Here is a 19,237-nt window from a genome sequence, read left to right on the forward strand (position 1 = left end):
ATTTCCGCAAGACAAATTAATAAAGACTGCTACTGTAGATAATTAAAACATGTCTACACAATAAATCTTCCTCAGTCGAGGCATTATGGATATAGGTATACAGTGTAATAAATAATAATTTGTAATTATGTATTCACAAGTAATCACAACAGATGCGTACACGGATACGGGGATTGTTGTAATTAAAACAACAGCAAGCAATCTCTTACCTTTTCTTATATAGTAACCAGGCGGTGATCCGTCAAGGCAAAACGCACCTCTTCGATTCGACACTTCCATCGACAATGTCACCAATTTTCCGTATTTCTCAGCGTCATCTATTGCGTATATCCATAGCAAGAACCAGATGATCCAACAAAAAACGATCAATAATGCCACCGTGCACGGGCTACAGAAGCACTTGCGACAGCGTATTTTCATCTTTTTGTTTCTTATAGCCTTTGATACACTCTTGTTTTTATCGAGTTTTACGTAACCTTCTTCTACTGCGCGAATATGCGGACCCATAATAAACAATTAAAATGAGTAATTACAGTCTGAATACCAAATGAAGAAGAACCTAGATTTGTTTGTAGCCACCTGGAAAGAAACACATTTCATAAGAGCATGATAAATTGCAAATTATGACTATAATTATATCGTACAAATTTCATTCAATTGTTGAACTATGGTATTAAAATTAGACAAATAAAGTGGTCATTTTAACTTCAAAATATTAATGAATGGTGTAGAATCTTGATCAGCAGGTTATACGATAGGCCAGGCTCTTCCAATTTCTAGATAAGGTACAAGAAATCTCAGCAATAATATTTGCAAAATCATATTTGTAGGCCTACGAAATTGTTGAAATTTAAAACGGTTGAATGCTTTAAATATTTAGACATTTTTATTTCAAACAAACGTCATAATATTTACAAATCTACAATTATAATAAAATCTCAATCCTAAAATACCTAAAACTCTACATCAGTGCTGAATCCTCGACGGGTAGCTCTATAAATCTCACGTTACGGTACACCAGAAATCGAATATTCTAGTTATGTTACATTTATCATGGCGTCTTCACCAACGTGAACCTGCATTTTTAAAACGAATTTACTAGCCTTCTTTGTAATACACCATCTTAATCTATATATCATTACATTTTTTCCCGATTCCATATTACCCCATGTGAAACCAACAATAGTTATTTCCCTCTGTCGGGGTTCTCTGTAATACTGTTCAATCCTCTGACCACCCTCACACCTCTCTTTACGGTTCATTTTAAACTTAGTATGACGGAAGCAATCGATAGCCATTATGAATGTGATGATGATTATCATGATTACTGGACGACAATGTTGATGACGGTAATAATGAGATGATGTTCATACTGATAATCTGAGGCATATTTGAATTATAAAAGTGATAAAACATTAGTTTTATCACTTCAATATGTTTAGGAAATGCCTCGACCCTCCTTTTTCTAAAAACCACTTTTAAATACTGTAAGCATTGTTATTTCATAATTCACTTTATTGCAATCGTACAACAGATTAGATAATACAAAAAAATATATATATATAAATGGAATAAATAAAACACAAAATACCAACAAACAGAAAAAAAATGAAATGGTTCAAATTAAGATGAAGATAAACAGCAACTTTAATTATTTAAATAATTACAAAAGTTTACACACAAAAAAAACAGACACAATTTAAATTAAGAATCTAAAAATCACAAAATTATTTGATTATTATTTAAATTTACAATATTATTATTATTTAAAAAATATTATCTGATATCAATATTATTATTTACATTAAACATAAAGCCCCAAAATATGTTGAGTTCATGCCTGCTTATGATGAATTCCGATACCATCGATTATGATGATCGAATTCGCCATGAGATGGTCAGCTCCAATTGATTCACTCGTGAAACTACGAATATAATACTAATACCCCTAGGACCTCAATCAAATAATATTGAATCCGATTACCGGAAAACATTCGGATTTTCTCCTCACAAGCACCACTTAGATGATGAGCTGCTTATATAACCAAATTGCACAAATAACTGCGGTATCATGAATTTAGTCTCGTATATTAACATTTGCATCGTGTATACTAATTAATTTAATATGTTGCATTTCAAAATAAAATGACGAATAATTGATATGCATAAACAAAATTATTAAATATTATTTATATTTAAAAAATAGCTTTGCAGATATACTATAGAGAAATAAATAGGCATAAGCCTACTTTATTCAATAATTATGTTTCTGAAAAATGATGCCTACTTACCTTCACTTTATTAATCTATTCCCGGTTTATACTTGTGGTGTCTGTGCTTCAAAAAATCTGGAATGAAATAATGTTGACTATATATGAAGCACGGGAGGATAAATGAATCGATTTTGCATATGAATGCCAATCAGACAATAGATTTAGATGGGATGATAACAGATGGTTGGAGTTGTACAAAAAATCTATGTACACTGTTTGTACGCAAAAAGTCCGCTGGACCTGCCGATCGATATGATATTCAATCAGTAACAAGCCTCTCACGGTCGGTTTCCGTCCGTTCCAATAAGAAAGAAAATTGATCCGTAAGTATAAAATTCCTCTCGACCAAGACCGACAAACATTATAAACACATGGAGGATTGAGATACATCGAATGAGCGCAAACAATTTTGAAACAATATCGTATTATTACCTGCCTGTTAATGAGTCATAAATGATGTGTCATAACGCCGTCAGTAACAAGACATCTTACTTGCCGACGACCCGATAAAGACGCGCAGGAAAGATTCGCAATTCCTCATACATGCCACTTCTATTTACCGTTATTAGCTCATAATTCCAGCATGTTTTAAATCGAGCATGCGTAGCTTGTTGAAAAATAGATTACTAGGGAGATGGTATAATACATATTTTCGACAGGTGTTTTGTGGAGATATTTTAACAAATCGCATATCTTTTTTGAACTAATTAATCGTAGGCCTTAATAGCCTGCGTTTTAACGTAATAAACGTACCATAAAAGTTGACTCGTTGAATCAGACAAAAATCGTTCATTATAAAATATGTTAAGTGGTTAATAATTGATTCATTTTCCAGGTGAGTTGTTACTTAAACGCCTTAATCAACTGAATTCCCATTTCGCTATGAAATCAACCAACGTGAACACGTGTTCGCTTGTGTGTTGCCCTAAAGTCTAATTTGTAATGGTTCAAAAAATATAAAGAAATATTCCAAGAATAAGTAATTAAAGGCAGCTGCCTATTTTGAAAATACATTATAAATGGCTGTAGAATTTCAGTATAACATATTAAAACATGCATATTATATATACATTTATATTTATATAGGCCTACATATATATTACCGGTATATAACTGTGTATATATAAATTATATACTGTATATATAATAACTGTGACACTTGTTGCGCATGCCTACTGGTAATCAGTTGTTGTGGTACCGGAGGAAAAACATGTTTTGATATGTTGTAGGCCCTACAACTGATTTTTTTCTTGGACAAAAAAGTGTTTGACGAAAAACTCGGGCAGTTAATGAGATACAGATTTTTGGATATTTAAAAACTGGGGGAGGGGGCTTGAAAGGATGGTTTCCAGCCGATTTAAAAGGGTAGGGCTAAACGCAAAACTGTATATTTTTATTATAAACTGAGTATGATAAGAAAAACACATCTATCAATGATATAAAGCAGGAGTTGATTTAGTGGGGGGAAGGGGTCCCCATAGGATATTGTCATCTCGATCGGCCCACTTTCGCCCCCTCCCTTTGGACATCTCTGTATCCGCCCCGGTATAGGCCCTACATGATAATACCTTTATAAGAAAACCGACTATTCCAACGTTATATTTCTATTACTTCCTACATTTGCTACCGTAATATCGGGATTCGAATTCATCTTGGGTTGAAATTCGGATGTCAATTACGTTTTGCTTAAAATGTATTTTATGAGTTATTCCATCCGGGATGGAATATCTATCGTTCAATTCATGAAACAGTCTCCACATTGCACTTATGCATTCATTATTCGTAATACTACTCTATTTAATCATTTTTAGATCAACCCAGATATATTAATGGATATAGACAAGAATAAATACTGCTTATACAGCCACATAGTCTAAGTTCTTATTAAAAGTATGAATGATACATCATTTTAATTAAGATTAATAATAACATGCAAAATGCTACTGTATAATTAATTATGCCAGTTAGATAAAACGAAGACTAACAAATATCTATTAGTCATTTATCCGGAGAAAATATCTTGAGTTGAGAGGAGAAAGAAGCAGGCTCATTATGACTGAGTATCTCAAGACGAGAATTTAACGTGGATCAAGCACGGCAGTTTTATGTTCAACATGAAGACACCTATTGATTATCCAAATGTAGAGTGTATTTATTTACTCTCTAAATGCTTTTGGTATGATTTAATAGACGACTTGTGAAATAATATTTACTTATGATGTCAAACGGTGGTTGGCGCAATTGAAGGTCTTTTTTTAGCACACAACACCGTTGAGTTCCCGCATCGCTAGCTAGCTAACAAACTAATCACCAGTATTGAGTAAATCTTTGCTATTCTAGCATGCGAATATAGCTTTTCGTAGGCGGCTATTTGTATAATGTATTCTGTTTCATTAATATATTCTATCCTTCCGACAAATATTTAGTTGATCCAATTCAGAAATTAGACAAATGTTATTAAGATAACTCCAGTCAGATGCTTTCAGTACAGATAAGTCGATATACAAGCTGTCGCACGAAGTCATTAATGCTGTCGTAGCATTAATGACCTATGTATCCAGTACTGAATTAATTTCATCAAACGGGGACGCCGGTCGAAGCTCCGTAATCCTCGTAGCAGTGGCCTTGTTCTTTTATGTAATACTATAAATCGAATAAAACAGTAGGGGCGCCATTGGCGTAACGACGAGTCATGGGGCTCGGGGCGAGAAAATATTGGGCCCCTTGCATATCAGCAACGTATTTTCGCTCACGTAAGTGGCCGGGGGTGGGTAATCTACCTAGAGATAAAGTTAAGGCTGAAAAGGCTGCATTTAAAATCAGACAATGTTAAAAAATGTTGTGTGACTATTGAACAGTATAATCAACTTTTATTTTGCACACACATTTTTAATATAATATTTTACATTGTCATTAGCGTGCATGCAGCATACTCAATCATGGATTGAAGCTTCACCAACAATATAAGCATTATCAACCAATCAATCAATCAATTTTTATAAGGTACCATTCCAACATTTTAACAAAAGAGACTATTAAAATGAAAAAAAAAACCAACTATATTATAAAGACGGTTAAGTAAACATATTGATCGATTGTTTTGATAAAATGTCACTTCGATACCACAAATGATGTTTGCTCCGAAACAGAATACTATGAAAAGACCAATCTGAATGAAAAGTACACCGTTCTTTAATGGTCCAATCGATGTTGATTAGGGCCTTTTAATCGAAATATTTTCATGGGACCCCACGCATGAGCAATTATACTTAGTTGCTATAAAACTTGCAAGATAAAAACACAGAGGATTATAATACTGTATTAATTTGCTTAGCTTTGGGTGTCTTCCTTGATTGGACCGTCATGGCAGGGATGTATGAACTTTGAACTGCTTAGAAGTATGAAACTGCAGGTATTAGTAGGAGGGCCTCTTGACAGTAGTATTTTAATTTTTTTAAATATCATCAACACATTAACTTATATTATGATCTGATGTTGGTTAATGTTTAAATAGATGTGTCTCTTTTAGGTTGCTGGAGTATTAGTAGAAGGGACCCGTGGCCCCTCCTATCCTTTTAAAAAAATGAGTAAACATGTACCGGTAATATAGTGCCATCAATTTTTGAGTTGAAATTGAAATATTTTAATATTTTACTCATTGGTGCCTTTTTGAGATATAATATTATCTATACTGTATTTCTAGTTAATATGTTAACAATAAAGCATAGTTCTTTTACAATCATGTGTTCTTCCTATCTATCATCCATCCCTTTTATGATATACCTCTCTATCTTGATACCAAATGCACAAAAAAAAAGATTGTATAGAAAATGGCAAACAACTATTTATTCATTCAAAATATAATTACAGTATATTACATGATGGTAAAAAAAATCTCACATAAAGTGATGTTGCAGAGCAGGTGGCTTAAAGAGTAGCATTAGAAGAACAGTGTGGTATCATCTATCGTTTATACATTACAAGAAACTCAATAATATGATATATACACATTAGAAGGATGAATTAAAAGTACATGTTTATGACGACTATAAATGTTTGCATCCCAAGCAAGCTCAACCAAATGATGATAAATGTCCGACTCTCTCTACTAAATGTACTGGTTTTCAAGCAATATACATAATATTTCATAGTTAAAGTCGGACACAGTCGTAAATCGGCATCATGTGATGGGCATCCAGGGAAAAAATGTCTACAGCTATGTTGCCTTTTAAATAATTAAATTAAAGGCATGTTACATAAGCAAAGTAAGAATATATGGGATTGTTGCTTCACAAGTGTAATTTTGTTTCTTGATTATGAAGAAGTCAAAACATTAGAACAATCCCAATGCAAACATGTTACTTAAAGTCTGTCTCACTTGAATTTCGAACAGATGCAGGATGTAAGCAAATATTCACCAATATTTAGGTTGCAGAAATTTGTGTGTAAGCTGTGGTTTTCATACTCTAGAATTTTCAGCCTGAAAATCGAAAATAAAACAAAAATAAAATACTGGTTAAAAATAGTGTACTTAATAAGATAATTTATTTGTTAATTATTCAGTATTTTATAATCAATGGGTGGGTAATTTGTTATATTGCATAACTATATTTTAATTACTGAAGATACTGAGCATACAACTATAATAGATTATTGTCAGTCGTACTTGTATCGCATAATGTTATCAAGTCCCTATTTTCTTTAATACACTTTAGTTACACCAGAATGTGGATAACATACACATATTGAAACACAAACTCAGATCACTAGGAAGTATTCTACAGTTGTTGAGTTTTCTGTGTATAAGGAAATGGAAATTCGTAATTTGAACTACGCATGCCCGTATCAGGGTCAAACAACATAAACAACCATACACACAACATACATAGGTCAATGTCGATTGACCTTAGATATAGGCATGCACAGTTCAAACTACTAATTGGCTTTCTGTCATTCAATCTTACCAGTTACTTTTGGGTGGAAAGACAACATTAACTGGTTTGGCGAAGGACACAATGGAATCTTTTGTTTAATAATTACATAAAAAATAAATATACAATTTTGCTTTCAATATACTGTAATATGGAATCTGTACTTTAAATGTTACACAACTGGGATACCAAATACAAATTAAATTGCTAAAAAAATGACAAACTTTTGACACATTGAGAGACTGTCCCTTTTGTCACCCTCTGGATTCGCAACTGATAAACAATAAAGGTTATCAAAACTTTCTTTAATACTGTTTCAGTAATACAATGGTATAATATTTATTACTTATTTAATTTGAGACAGTATTGTTGTATGAGTGCTTACTTGTATACTTTGAACCTCTCGCCTCAATTCTGTTATCACTGCTGCCAATGCCTCTGGATTCACTCCCTGCTCACAAAGCCTTACACATATTGACAATGTCTCAGCATCTAAGCCAGTGTTTAGTAGATTAGCCATCTCTTGCAAAGCTGAATGTGAATATAATAAATAAATTGGAGAATCTGTATGCGACTGTTAGAAAAATATTATTTGTCACTGGCGCTTAAAAGCATAAAAAGCAATTAGAGGGATAAGTTTTAATGACCCCTTCTTGTGGGCAAATTTCTGGAGCCACCGGTACATGGAAAGGGTATGGCATGCACTTCATCAAGTCAGCCATGGAACAAACTAGTTATAAATACATTGTAGTGTATCCCAAGTGAGAAGCACAAGACATTACAATACAATACAAAATATGAATATTTTCCAAGCAAGTGTTTAATTAATTTATTTCTTTGTTTAAAAAAAAATAATCTGTGGATTGATTAATTTTTTTTACCCATAATAAAACTACGTCTAGGTACAGCGAATAACTAAAAAGTCTGAGACTTGCCAACTATACACTGTACAGCGACCTAGTCCTAGCCTGTCTGTACCCAGGTCTAGGCTTACCAGAGGTAGGCCTAAGCCTACGCCTAGGCCCTACCTACCTAGGCCTAGCTAGGTGCTACCTTAGATAAGGAAGGCTAGCATCACTCTCTAGCTATTTTCCAGCCTATTATTTTGAAAAATGAATATACTCAAGTTTTAAGACATATTATTATTTGTAAATATACAAACACTTACAATCCATCGCCTGCCTTGACGAATCAAAATTTACATCTCTACTTTTATCCGCCATATTTCGGTGTTTGTTTGGAATCGGATGGCTCACCAGGTTCTTTCCAAATAAATATCTTACCTTTATTTAATTTTTTAAATATTAATTATTTGACCTAACAAGTATATATTAAATAATAGATAATATATATTTTATATATTATTTATTATATATTAATATATTTGTATATACCTTTATTACATATATAGAATAATAGTTATTCTGGGGTCACAAATGTTAGTCTGTGATTGGTCAGAATTTAGAAGAATTTTGGCGACAATTTTAAATGGTGGTTTCGAGAGCTTATTATTTGGGCTTATAAATGGTAATGTTAATTTGTTTTTAGTAAGTTAATAAGTAATCATTATTATCAATAATAAGGAAATAACTTCTACAATAAGTAGACAGCTTGAGCTAAGCCTAGGCCTGACTTTTATGTAAAGTACCACCACCACTGTTGCCACCACCGGCACCTGACCACCATCCATTCAATCAGTTCATGGATGATGATGGTGGTGGTCATAATCTGCCTCCTGCTGGCCTGATCAGGGGCATAGACTAGGCCTAAAAATCAATGAATAGACCTGTCTTTGTAAATACATATTTATTTTTTTTTCTAATGCAGAGCACAAAGGAACAACACAACAAATCATGGAAGAAAACAGTGAATGTACTGATGTTTCAATTAATCCCTTTGAAGCAGAAAGCACCGATAGTCTTCATCTCTCCAAGTTTAGTCCATCTATCTTCAAAATAAAAAATACCCCTTCCTCTTTAACAAAGGTATTAATATTTTGTTTGTATTTTATTGGTATCATCATCAAAATTTTATCAGAAGCAGGGCAAACAAAGAATGCAATGCGTCCCTCTAATACTGTATTAAAATACTGGTACTGTACTGGTACGGGCATTTATAATGCGCCTCTTCCTTGCGGTCATAAAGCGCAGTTCCTTTCCCTGGTCATTGAGTCAACATGTTAAGTGTTGCTGCTGGGAATCAGCGCAGGAGCAGGCAACCCCACCAGGTACCCATTTATACTCCTGGGTGGAGAGAAGCAATGCAGATAGTGCCTTGCTCAAGGACACAAGCGAAATGCACAGCGAGGGATTTAAACCCCGATCTCAAGGTTGGGAAACCAAACCGTTCCCGCTGCGCCAAACGGCTTCAATCTATTATAATCTCTTTAATGTGTTACTAACTAACCTATACTAAAAATTATTCTACAATCACTAACACAAACTACTCATTAAAATATATGAAATTTTATATACATTATTGATTGATATTGATTTTACAATTTTGTTGTTAAGAAACCAAGCAAGTTTAGGTGGTCAATTGATCAAATGGCCATCCTGCACCCAGCTGATATAGATGAGACACCGCAGCAAGACACTCAAGTTGATCAGGATGCTGAACAACGCATCCAGGAAGCTATTGATAAAGTAAGAGTCCATGTAATAATACAGTGATGCAGGAAAATGCTCATGATTTTGCCCAGGACATCCCCTCCCTCCCCAGGGGTGGATACAGAATTTTTCAATAAAGATGCATTTTACTTCTTTTATATAAAAAAATTATGTTTATTATTTACCAACCTTGTTTACCACTGTTATATAGGATAGTAAATAGTCGTAGTAATTACCGTCACCAAAAAAATAATTTCAAATCCCTGCCGTGAAACTAACAGCTATTTATTTGGCCTATTTAAACCATTTTATTTGGTTTGTGGTAATAATAGAAAGTTAGACCCACCACCATGAAAAAAAGAAAATTTGAGAAAAAAAACACCAATTTTTGTTGCTTACTTTTATTACGCCCACTGCAGCCTTGAAATCTCTAAAAAAGATATGTATATTTCTTACTAATTATATGAATTTAAAGCATTTAAAAAAAATGAAAATTTGAGAAAAAAAACAATTTTTGTTGCTTACTTTTATTATGCCCACTGCAGCCTTGAAATCTCTAAAAAAGATAGGTATATTTCTTACTAATTATATGAATTTAAAGCATTTAATCATTCCGTTACTACAACATTTCCATTAAAAAAATGGATTTTTAATTTCTCCTCAGTCTGGATATTTTTAAATAAGAAGACAAAATTTTAATTTTAGTTTTTTCTGCCCTCCTCTGACAATCTGTAAAAAAATAAGTTTGTTTTTGAAACAAGTTATAAAAAAGTCCTGCCTTATTGCAAATGACAGTGTGGGTGAATTGTGGATTATGAGACTAGAATAGGTGTGGTCATCATTATCTTGCTGTCTGTCAGTGAATACTCTCTCCGTATTGATGATGTATCTTACTCATTAGTTTTTCAGTCAAAACAAAGTAGTTCCTTCACCGTGGTCTTCTGGGAAACCTGTGAAACATGTGACATTCTCACCGCATCCACCAAGTACAAATTGTAAGTAACATAAGTGGCGGATCCAGGAATTCAAAAAATAGGTTGGGGGGGGGGTGTGTGACCAGATGTAGACTTATAGATTCAAGACCAGTCAAGACCACTTTAAATTCCCTCTCCCCCTTCCCCACCGGAAAAAAAATGTATAAAATTTTGAAGAGCCCGACTGGCAAATATTAACAATATGTTGCATTTGGATTTGTTGTATCAAAAAATAAAAAGCTGCTCAGGTGATATGATATGTATTAAAAATATATAATAATGTTTGCCTACGCTTTTGGAGAGATACATAATCCAATATTTATTGTAATATTATAGTATTGAAGAATGAAATTTAATCTTCATATTTATTTTTGTAGATTATGATATCAAGTCAGCTGATAATTCAGCAGCTTCATTATGTGACACATCATTTGCTAATGCTAAGCCAAATATGACTGATGGTAAGTTGTGGTGTTTCCATGAAAGTTTTTCTTCAGTTAAATTATTTGGACCATGATAATGATGTTTTTAATTCCAACTATGTTTATATAGAATGTAGTTTTGGCTTGGCGCAGCGCGAATGGTTTGGTTTCCCAACCTCGAGGTCGGGGTGAGCCCGACTGGCAAATATTAACAATATATTGCATTTGGATTTGTTGTATCAAAAAATAAAAAGCTGCTCAGGTGATATGTATTAAAAATATATAATAATATTTGCCTACGCTTTTGGAGAGATACATAATCCAATATTTATTGTAATATTATAGTATTGAAGAATGAAATTTAATCTTCATATTTATTTTTGTAGATTATGATATCAAGTCAGCTGATAATTCAGCAGCTTCATTATGTGACACATCATTTGCTAATGCTAAGCCAAATATGACTGATGGTAAGTTGTGGTGTTTCCAAGAAATTTTTTCTTCAGTTAAATTATTTGGACCATGATAATGATGTTTTTAATTCCAACTATGTTTATATAGAATGTAGTTTTGGCTTGGCGCAGCGGGAATGGTTTGGTTTCCCAACCTCGAGGTCGGGGTTTCAATCCCTGGCTGTGCATTTTGCTTGTGTCCTTCAGCAACGCACTTTATCTGCACTGCTTCTCTCCACCCAGGAGTACAAATGGGTATCTGAGAATGTTTGAGTGAAAAATGTGCTGATATATTGCATGCAGTAAACTATGGAATTTCCCCCTAAGCATCGTTCCAATGACAGGGTTGATAATGTGGAAAAATGCTCTGAGACTTAGTTGTGTAGAGCGCTATATAAAAACCAACATATTATTTATATTATTATTATATAAAATTAGTTCTTATGGGTTAGTGTGAACTTGAGAGAATATTATCTAATTCTTTTTTTTTCAATTTGCTTTGATACTGACTTTGGTGATACTTTGTACTTTTATTGAATTTTATTCAAGGTTTTGTCTTAAGATGATGAATAACAATAATATTAAATAATAATATTCAATAATATTTTTCCATATTATATCAATAGCATCCTGTCAGACGTGCTTAACATTGCCTCTTGATTTTGATTTACATTCTTTGCTCCGTAAGTAAATAATGACAACTACACAACCACTTCTTTTTATTGTTGATGGAGTCTAGCATCTAAATGCACTATCTCTCACAAATTTATTAAGTGGATAGTTTGCCTTGAATCACAACATTCTGTAGAGCAGCAAAAAGTCTCAATGTATGCTGCCCTGTCCCACACGTCGTAAACACACTTTCTGGTAATGAGCTAGCTTATGTCAGTAATGTTACTACTAAGCAATCCATATGAATTTATTCATTAATACGTCCATGATATAACATCTGAGAGATGAATTTGTTGCTTAAAGTCAGATATAAGTCCAATTTTGTATTAAGAAATGTGTTATGCAGATGATTTATGCTCATTGTTCTGTATATATTAAGTGCTATTTGTTTAAGACTTACTGTCCTAGTATGTGCTGCTTGTCCCTATGGGTGACCTAACATAATTGAAGAAAGATACAAATTCCCTGAAGATGTGTTACCCTATATTGGTATTCTCTGTACGATGCTTAAACAGCCTAGGTATACTAGTGATAGCCGTATATTTATTGAAAATTATTTGCTATGAAAATGTTCTCAGAATTACAAATTTTCTCAATTCCGAAAAGGGTTCGTAATTGAGAAAATTTGTAATTCAGAGAACATTTTCTCAATTACGAAAAGGGTTCGTAATTGAGAAAATGTTCTGAATTACGAATTTTCTCAATTACGAACCCTTTTCGGATGAGGAGTATGTAATTTGGAGATGTTACTGTACCTAGTTTTTAAATGAATTATGAGATACTCAGTTTTAAATGTTGTGACTGTTTTATTAGACCAGTAAAAATAGGTTATTATAATACATCAGGTAATTTACACAACAGCATGTTGATTTAGCTGAGACTGCTTTAGTTTTTAACAACAAAGTTAAAAAAAACTATAAGTATAACCATTTATTATCATAAATTTATATTGGTTATTTAATTAATCAGAATTTTTCCTTTCTCATTGTTTAGAATCATTTTACAGCTTTCAACAGGGGAATATGGATGAGATTCTGTCGACTTCTTCACTTCGTCGCAAACTGTTCTTACCATCGACAGAATCAGAATCAAGTTCTAGTATGAATTACGTTCAATCAAGTCGGTGTGAAAACAGTGTGTTTCCTCCAGCATCTCTCTCCCTATCGCCAATCAATTCAATTAAACATGGTAATGTCTTAGCTGATAGAGAAACACCAAACACACCAGCTTCTGTTAAGGTAAAAGAGTTTATTCACTTGCATCTGACATGTAGAATTAAAATTGTAATAAATAATAACATTAATAAATTGTATAGCGTCAGTGTCCTCCACACAAAGTGGTGCTTATGGCGCTTTGTGCATTAACAACCGGAGAAAACACCAATAATTTTTTTTTTTAATTAGTGACCTAAAAAATATTATTTTTTTGCCTAAGCACATTGGAAATCAAGGTTAGTCAGTCAGTCATGATTTACGGTAAAAAAAAGATATATATGAATGTTGTTGAAGATGATAACCACAAAGACGATGCCAATAACGATGAAGATGAGAATGATGGTGGTGATAATGATGGTGATACCCATAATATTATAATTACCACAACATTAATACAAATAATAATAATAATAATAATAATAATAATAATAATAATGTTTTGCATTTATTTTGTGTTTTATGCCTTATTAAATAATTTAATCTAAATCTTTGTAAATATGGATTTATTTCCACTACAGAGTCAGTTCTCCTCCAGTCCAAAATCAACCCCTTCATTTACACCTATTGGCAAGAAGTATGCTTCATTAATATCATCAGATATTGAGTCTCCTCCATTCTCACCCATAAAAATGGACTCCCTGAAAAATCCAGTAGATAATCACAGAGGTTAGTTGAATTAGAAGAGTTTTAAGTGTGATATTTCCTGTATACATTTTTGAAGTTTCATCCTTCTTAAACATGGATTAAAGATGTTGGTGCTATATTATGCTTGGATGTTAAAATGCTTGCCTTCCAATTGACAGTGATTTTGATGGGAATTGGATCCACTGCTATTATGACAGATAGACCACCAAGCTTGTGCTGGTGGCTAGGTAAACTGTAATTTATCATAGTATTTTAAGAAAGTACCTTGTATTCAAGTGCAATAACATGTCAGAATGTGTAAAAAACCTAATTCCTATTGAATTTCCTGATGCAAACATATTTCAAAATAATAAATATATTATTTTACTACTATTATGTATTATGTTATTGTTCATGTACCTTCATTTCTAATTAAACTGTTTTTTAAAAATGCGTTTCAATTCAGTACGGATGCACCCCATAGAGAACACACCTTGTGGTAGAACCAAGTCCATGCTTTATTTCGACGTGCCAGAAGTATCACCAATCCATGGACCCATAAGTAGTCAAAATAACCTTATCAAATTTGACAGGAAATGTACAGGTAACTTTAATAAAAGGAGTAATTAAGTAATGATCTAGTAGAAATATAATTACCGATAAAGTTTAATAATTATATCACAGGGGGGCATCCATTTTGCGGTAAATATATTAATGTAAAGGTTTTATTTTTAAGATAGAATGTACTGGAGTTACAGTACTGTAGTATTTTTAAAACTACATAATGCACACTCATTGGGCTGCCATGAGCTATGCTGCCCTCTCAAGTCCCCTGGGATCTCTATGGCGCATAACACACTTAAAAGTTTACCACCCAAGCTATACTGTTTTTAAAATTTATTTTATGTACTTGTGAGAGGTTGCCTTGTGTCAGAACCTTTGTTAGGTGACTTTATATTTAAAGAAAAATATTGGAATATATAATATTGGTATTATTGTTTCTTACACAGGTAAAGAAAACAAATTTGGTGCTAAACTAGAACAGTCAAGTTCAAATGTTTCAAATCCTCGCAGTAATAGTAACACTCCCAGAGGTGCAATAGCTAAGGTTAACCTGATGTCAGTGTTAGATCGTCATGCTGGATCTCCCACCAACACAAACTTTAATAATTCAGCTGACACTCAGCATCCAGTAAAAAAAGATTATACAGTGGAGTTGCCACCACAACATTGTTTATCAAATGTAGATGACATCAATTATACCAAAGATTTGAGATCTAATCAGTTAGAGAAGCGCAAAGATGACTTGTGTCAAGATAACGTTGGGGAGATGCAGCTAGCTCCTCCAAGTTCACTTGATGTCTCAAGCATTGATGCAAATCAGAGAAACCTCCTGCAGGTCGATGCCAGTATGTTGGAGTTCAGTACCTCACTAGACACATTTGATGTTAACACCAGCGCTGCAGATAAATATCTTACAAGTACCATGCGAAAGGACTACTTTGGTGAAGCACCAAATGAAAATGAACACACAGTTGATTTCCCAGTTAGTGGGTTCACAGACAATGTTGCAGGCTGCTCGTCAATTGCTAAACAAATTCCATTTGACATAAGTGATGGTCGGGAGAATTTGATGGACACATCCCAGGAAAGCCTGTCACTGCAAGGAAACCAGTGTCAAATAAAAGATCTTTTTAGTGGATCTAACAAAACGGAAAGTGTCCAACCAATAGTAGCTCACCATGAACCTGTTGAACCACTTTTGTTCAAAATAACCGATGATGTGATATTACAAGATGAATGTAATATTAGGTCATCAAGATTTGACTTGGAAATGAGCACGATGGATAGTAATTAATATTCAGATAACTAAGGACAGTCTAGGGAATGTCAATAGAGATATTCTTAAACCCCTGTCCAAACTATCACATTTTGAGAAAAACATGACATGCCTAAATATGGTCATGATGACATCACATCATGACCATATATAGGCACATCATGACTATATATGGGCATACAACAGTTTTTTGTCAAAGAAAATTTGATAGTCTGGACAGAGCTTTAAGTTCTGTCGTCAACTCTCAGAAGGTTTGTGTTACCCATATATGGCCATGATGATGTCGTCTTGCACCAATATATGGACATGATGATGTCATCTCACACCCATATATGGGGGAATTACAGGTATTTGTCACAATTCTAAATTGATAGTGTGGACACGGCCTTACAGACTGATAGAGTGAAAGGAAAGATGGCTATTGTATGAACAGTGCTTATGCTGATAAACAGACACACACACCCATGAAAAATATACAGGTACTGTATAAATAATACAAGTGCCTTGCAGGCAGCAGATATTATTGGCCAAACTGCTTTCCAACAAGCATTTTATGGGCAATCCTAAATTTATTTCATGATTGTGTATAGTACTTAATCATTCCTTCCAATATGTCTATTTTATTGAATATTGAGTTCAAATTTATCATGAAAGAATGTTCATATTTTTAAAGAATTGTTATACAGTTGAACTTGCCTAAGTCGAATCCAAAATGCCATTGAAAAATTGTTCAACTTAGATAATTTGGCTTACAGATTGTTTATTAATGGAAAACACAATTTAGCAAGTAAAATAAGTAAGATAAATTATTTGAGTAAAGAAAAGTCGACTTCGCCAAGTTTAACTGTAATCTGACAAACATATCATTAAGACAAATATTAAAAACAATATTATGGAGTCTGCTTTTGATATAAATCAATTGTAAAATTAGATTCCTTGCACATTTTTGTAGGTGATCTTGTCCTGCTAATCATTTTGAATTTGTCCCTTTTTTGAACGATTGTCAATACCAGACATTTTGTGACAAGTGGACGATTGCTAATTAACATTGCCATTGGTATTGGTGAGCTATTAAGCTGGCTCTGACTAAAAATTGGCTATCATTAAACTACTGTAGATTATTAAAATTGTTTCTTGTAATTTGCCATACAAGCAATGAATTTCTGTAACAAATCAAGACTTAATCAAAATATGCCTACATGGTCTTATGAAATAATGTTATCGAAATAATGGTATCAAATTCTTATTTACTAAAATTAGCAAGTGATCAGGATAATCTTGTTAGTAACTTTACAAAGTTAATATATTCACAAGAAAAATTTGTTTTAAGTGGTGCTATTGGACAGATTCTTGTTTTCCAAATGCTAAACATTTAGGGAATTAAATTGGTCTGTTAAATACCCCTTCCCCAACTGATGGGGAAGGGCTGAATTAACCCAAACATATCCAGGCATGAAAAAAGATTTAAGATTGTTTAATTGTACATACATTTCATATTTACATAATAATCATTGACTATCAATGCAAAATAGTTTGATATACTATTGTTTTTTATTAAACATTTCAAATACAAACTCTGATTTCATCTATTTTTGTAATTTTTGACCCATCATTCATTAATAATAATATTTTACTATATAAATACTACATTTTCAAAATTCCACAACTTCCAGGACATAAGAACTCAGCTCCCTTGATGGCTAATCCTGATTCTTACTCTAGTATGTATATTTACATTGGGTCATTCCAGATTTCTGTATGAAGTTTATGTGCTTGTCATGTCCATGTACGAAGGTGCAATGGAAACAACATACAGTACATACAGTACTATAATTTTAACATTTACATTTGTAGCAAATGATGCATAACAAATCCCCCACCAAAAGCCCCCAGCTATGGCATCTGCAGAGGTAGAACAATCCCTGTAAATGCATCAGTCTATACAATAGAAAAATTCAAACATCATCACTTTCTGATCTGTCTACTGTTGATCCAGCACTTGATACCAGTTCCCAAATCTTGGCCTCTAAATTTCTTTGAGAATCATCTGAAAAATAAAAGGAAAGCTGTAATTTCCTATATTTGTGATTTCTTATATCTTTAAAAGTATTAAAATAAATTTTTATAATATTAAAAAATAAATATTTATTTGACCTAAAAAAAATATACAACACAGTAATTATTCTATGTTTATGACAATAAACAACTATTTACTATTCCTTTATAAAATGAGCTAATGTATATTTTAATTGGAATTTTAGGGGTTTTATTTTATGACTAAAAAACATAGAAAGTAAGGAACTATTGCTCAAACTAATTAGCTCAAAACAGACAGATATCACCAGAAGTAGAGGTCCGGGAGATGTAAAGTAGAGCAATTGCTATTATAATTCATGAACAATCAAAGAGAGAATAGATTTTATTTCTCAACACATTTAGATAATACATAGATAATAGACTTTGTTTTGAAATGTCTTTCGTCTAATTACTTTTCTAGCAGAGTAATTGCATTGCATACCTTGTTCATGTTGATTGCATTGTGCCTCTGTTTCTCCAATCTCCTCAATTATTAGCTTATTAGTTGGCTGTGATTCCTCCTCATCTATTTCCTCTATCATTAATCTTCTCATTGGTTGCTCAACCATATTGTCACCAACAGTTTTGGCCTGGAAATTATCATTGCAGTTCACTTCTTCAATCATCATTTTTCTCAATGGTTGCTGCTCATTCTGACCAATTAAAAGGTTGTCTAATACTACACTGTCCTCATCAGCTATTTCCATCAGTGATGAATCGTGGACTGGCTGCCTTCTAAGGAACAGAGTTTCCTCAACCTCCTCTGGTTTTGGTTCACTGACATCATCAACATTAACCTCTTCTATGACTAGTTTCCTGAGAGGTGGGAGGTCCTCATCCTCATTTAAAATTTGAATAATAGGCTGAAAACATGGCTGGTGAATGGAAGAAAAAAATGCATACATTATGATATAATATATATACTTTTATTTTTATTTTTTAAAAATACATAGAAATTACGTCTTCTCCAGGGGCAGATTTGAGGCCCCACTTTTGGAAAGTCAAAAAAGAAAAAAACAAAAACAAAAAATTATCGCCCAAACCACCTCAGAGGTTATTTTTGGGTGTCTAGAAAACAAAAATTTGCATTTCCCCCGGACCCTCTGGGGTAGTGTTATCTCAATCGGTCCCAATTTTGGCCCCCCCCCCC

The 19,237-nt window shown here is 33.1% G+C and overlaps 3 protein-coding genes across 4 annotated transcripts in view; 1 reads left to right on the forward strand and 2 right to left on the reverse strand.

The window, feature by feature from the left end:
• Window positions 1-2,854, reverse strand: part of LOC117105591 (pectin acetylesterase 8-like) — a 7,883-nt gene extending 5,029 nt beyond the window's left edge. Inside the window, exons 1-3 of the mRNA XM_033246776.1 lie at window positions 2,706-2,854; window positions 2,292-2,348; window positions 210-579 (exon numbers count right to left, since the gene is read on the reverse strand). Of these exons, the coding sequence (XP_033102667.1) occupies window positions 210-507 (298 nt within the window). The 5' untranslated portion in view covers window positions 508-579; window positions 2,292-2,348; window positions 2,706-2,854. The remainder of the gene's footprint in view (window positions 1-209; window positions 580-2,291; window positions 2,349-2,705) is intronic.
• A 5,787-nt stretch (window positions 2,855-8,641) lies between these two features.
• Window positions 8,642-17,780, forward strand: LOC117105563 (protein aurora borealis-like). Its single transcript, XM_033246741.1, has 10 exons — window positions 8,642-8,731; window positions 9,032-9,189; window positions 9,718-9,849; window positions 10,715-10,808; window positions 11,165-11,248; window positions 12,288-12,344; window positions 13,327-13,571; window positions 14,066-14,213; window positions 14,638-14,775; window positions 15,182-17,780. Exons 2-10 carry the CDS (start codon window positions 9,058-9,060, stop codon window positions 16,027-16,029), a joined length of 1,878 nt encoding a protein of 625 aa, XP_033102632.1. The 5' UTR covers window positions 8,642-8,731; window positions 9,032-9,057; the 3' UTR covers window positions 16,030-17,780.
• The window catches only part of LOC117105564 (dynein assembly factor 1, axonemal-like), a 7,747-nt gene continuing 5,487 nt past the window's right edge, over window positions 16,978-19,237 (reverse strand). For both annotated transcript variants that reach the window (XM_033246743.1, XM_033246742.1), the window contains exons 13-14: window positions 18,530-18,962; window positions 16,978-18,058 (exon numbers count right to left, since the gene is read on the reverse strand). In XM_033246743.1, the coding sequence (XP_033102634.1) occupies window positions 17,967-18,058; window positions 18,530-18,962 (525 nt within the window). In that variant the 3' untranslated portion in view covers window positions 16,978-17,966. The remainder of the gene's footprint in view (window positions 18,059-18,529; window positions 18,963-19,237) is intronic.

Source organism: Anneissia japonica, unplaced genomic scaffold (assembly GCF_011630105.1).
Source record: "Anneissia japonica isolate Jap-2015-1 unplaced genomic scaffold, ASM1163010v1 scaffold287598_len761594_cov195, whole genome shotgun sequence".
NCBI lineage: Eukaryota > Metazoa > Echinodermata > Crinoidea > Comatulida > Comatulidae > Anneissia > Anneissia japonica.

What these genes read in the sequence shown, in the direction of transcription:
- LOC117105563 (XM_033246741.1), top strand. Translation starts at nt 9,058, where the DNA reads ATGGAAGAAAACAGTGAATGTACTGATGTTTCAATTAATCCCTTTGAA. An exon ending in GCATCCACCAAGTACAAATT is followed by an intron (nt 10,809 to 11,164) that starts GTAAGTAACATA and finishes TTATTTTTGTAG; the next exon opens with ATTATGATATCAAGTCAGCT. An exon ending in TCCAGTAGATAATCACAGAG is followed by an intron (nt 14,214 to 14,637) that starts GTTAGTTGAATT and finishes GTTTCAATTCAG; the next exon opens with TACGGATGCACCCCATAGAG.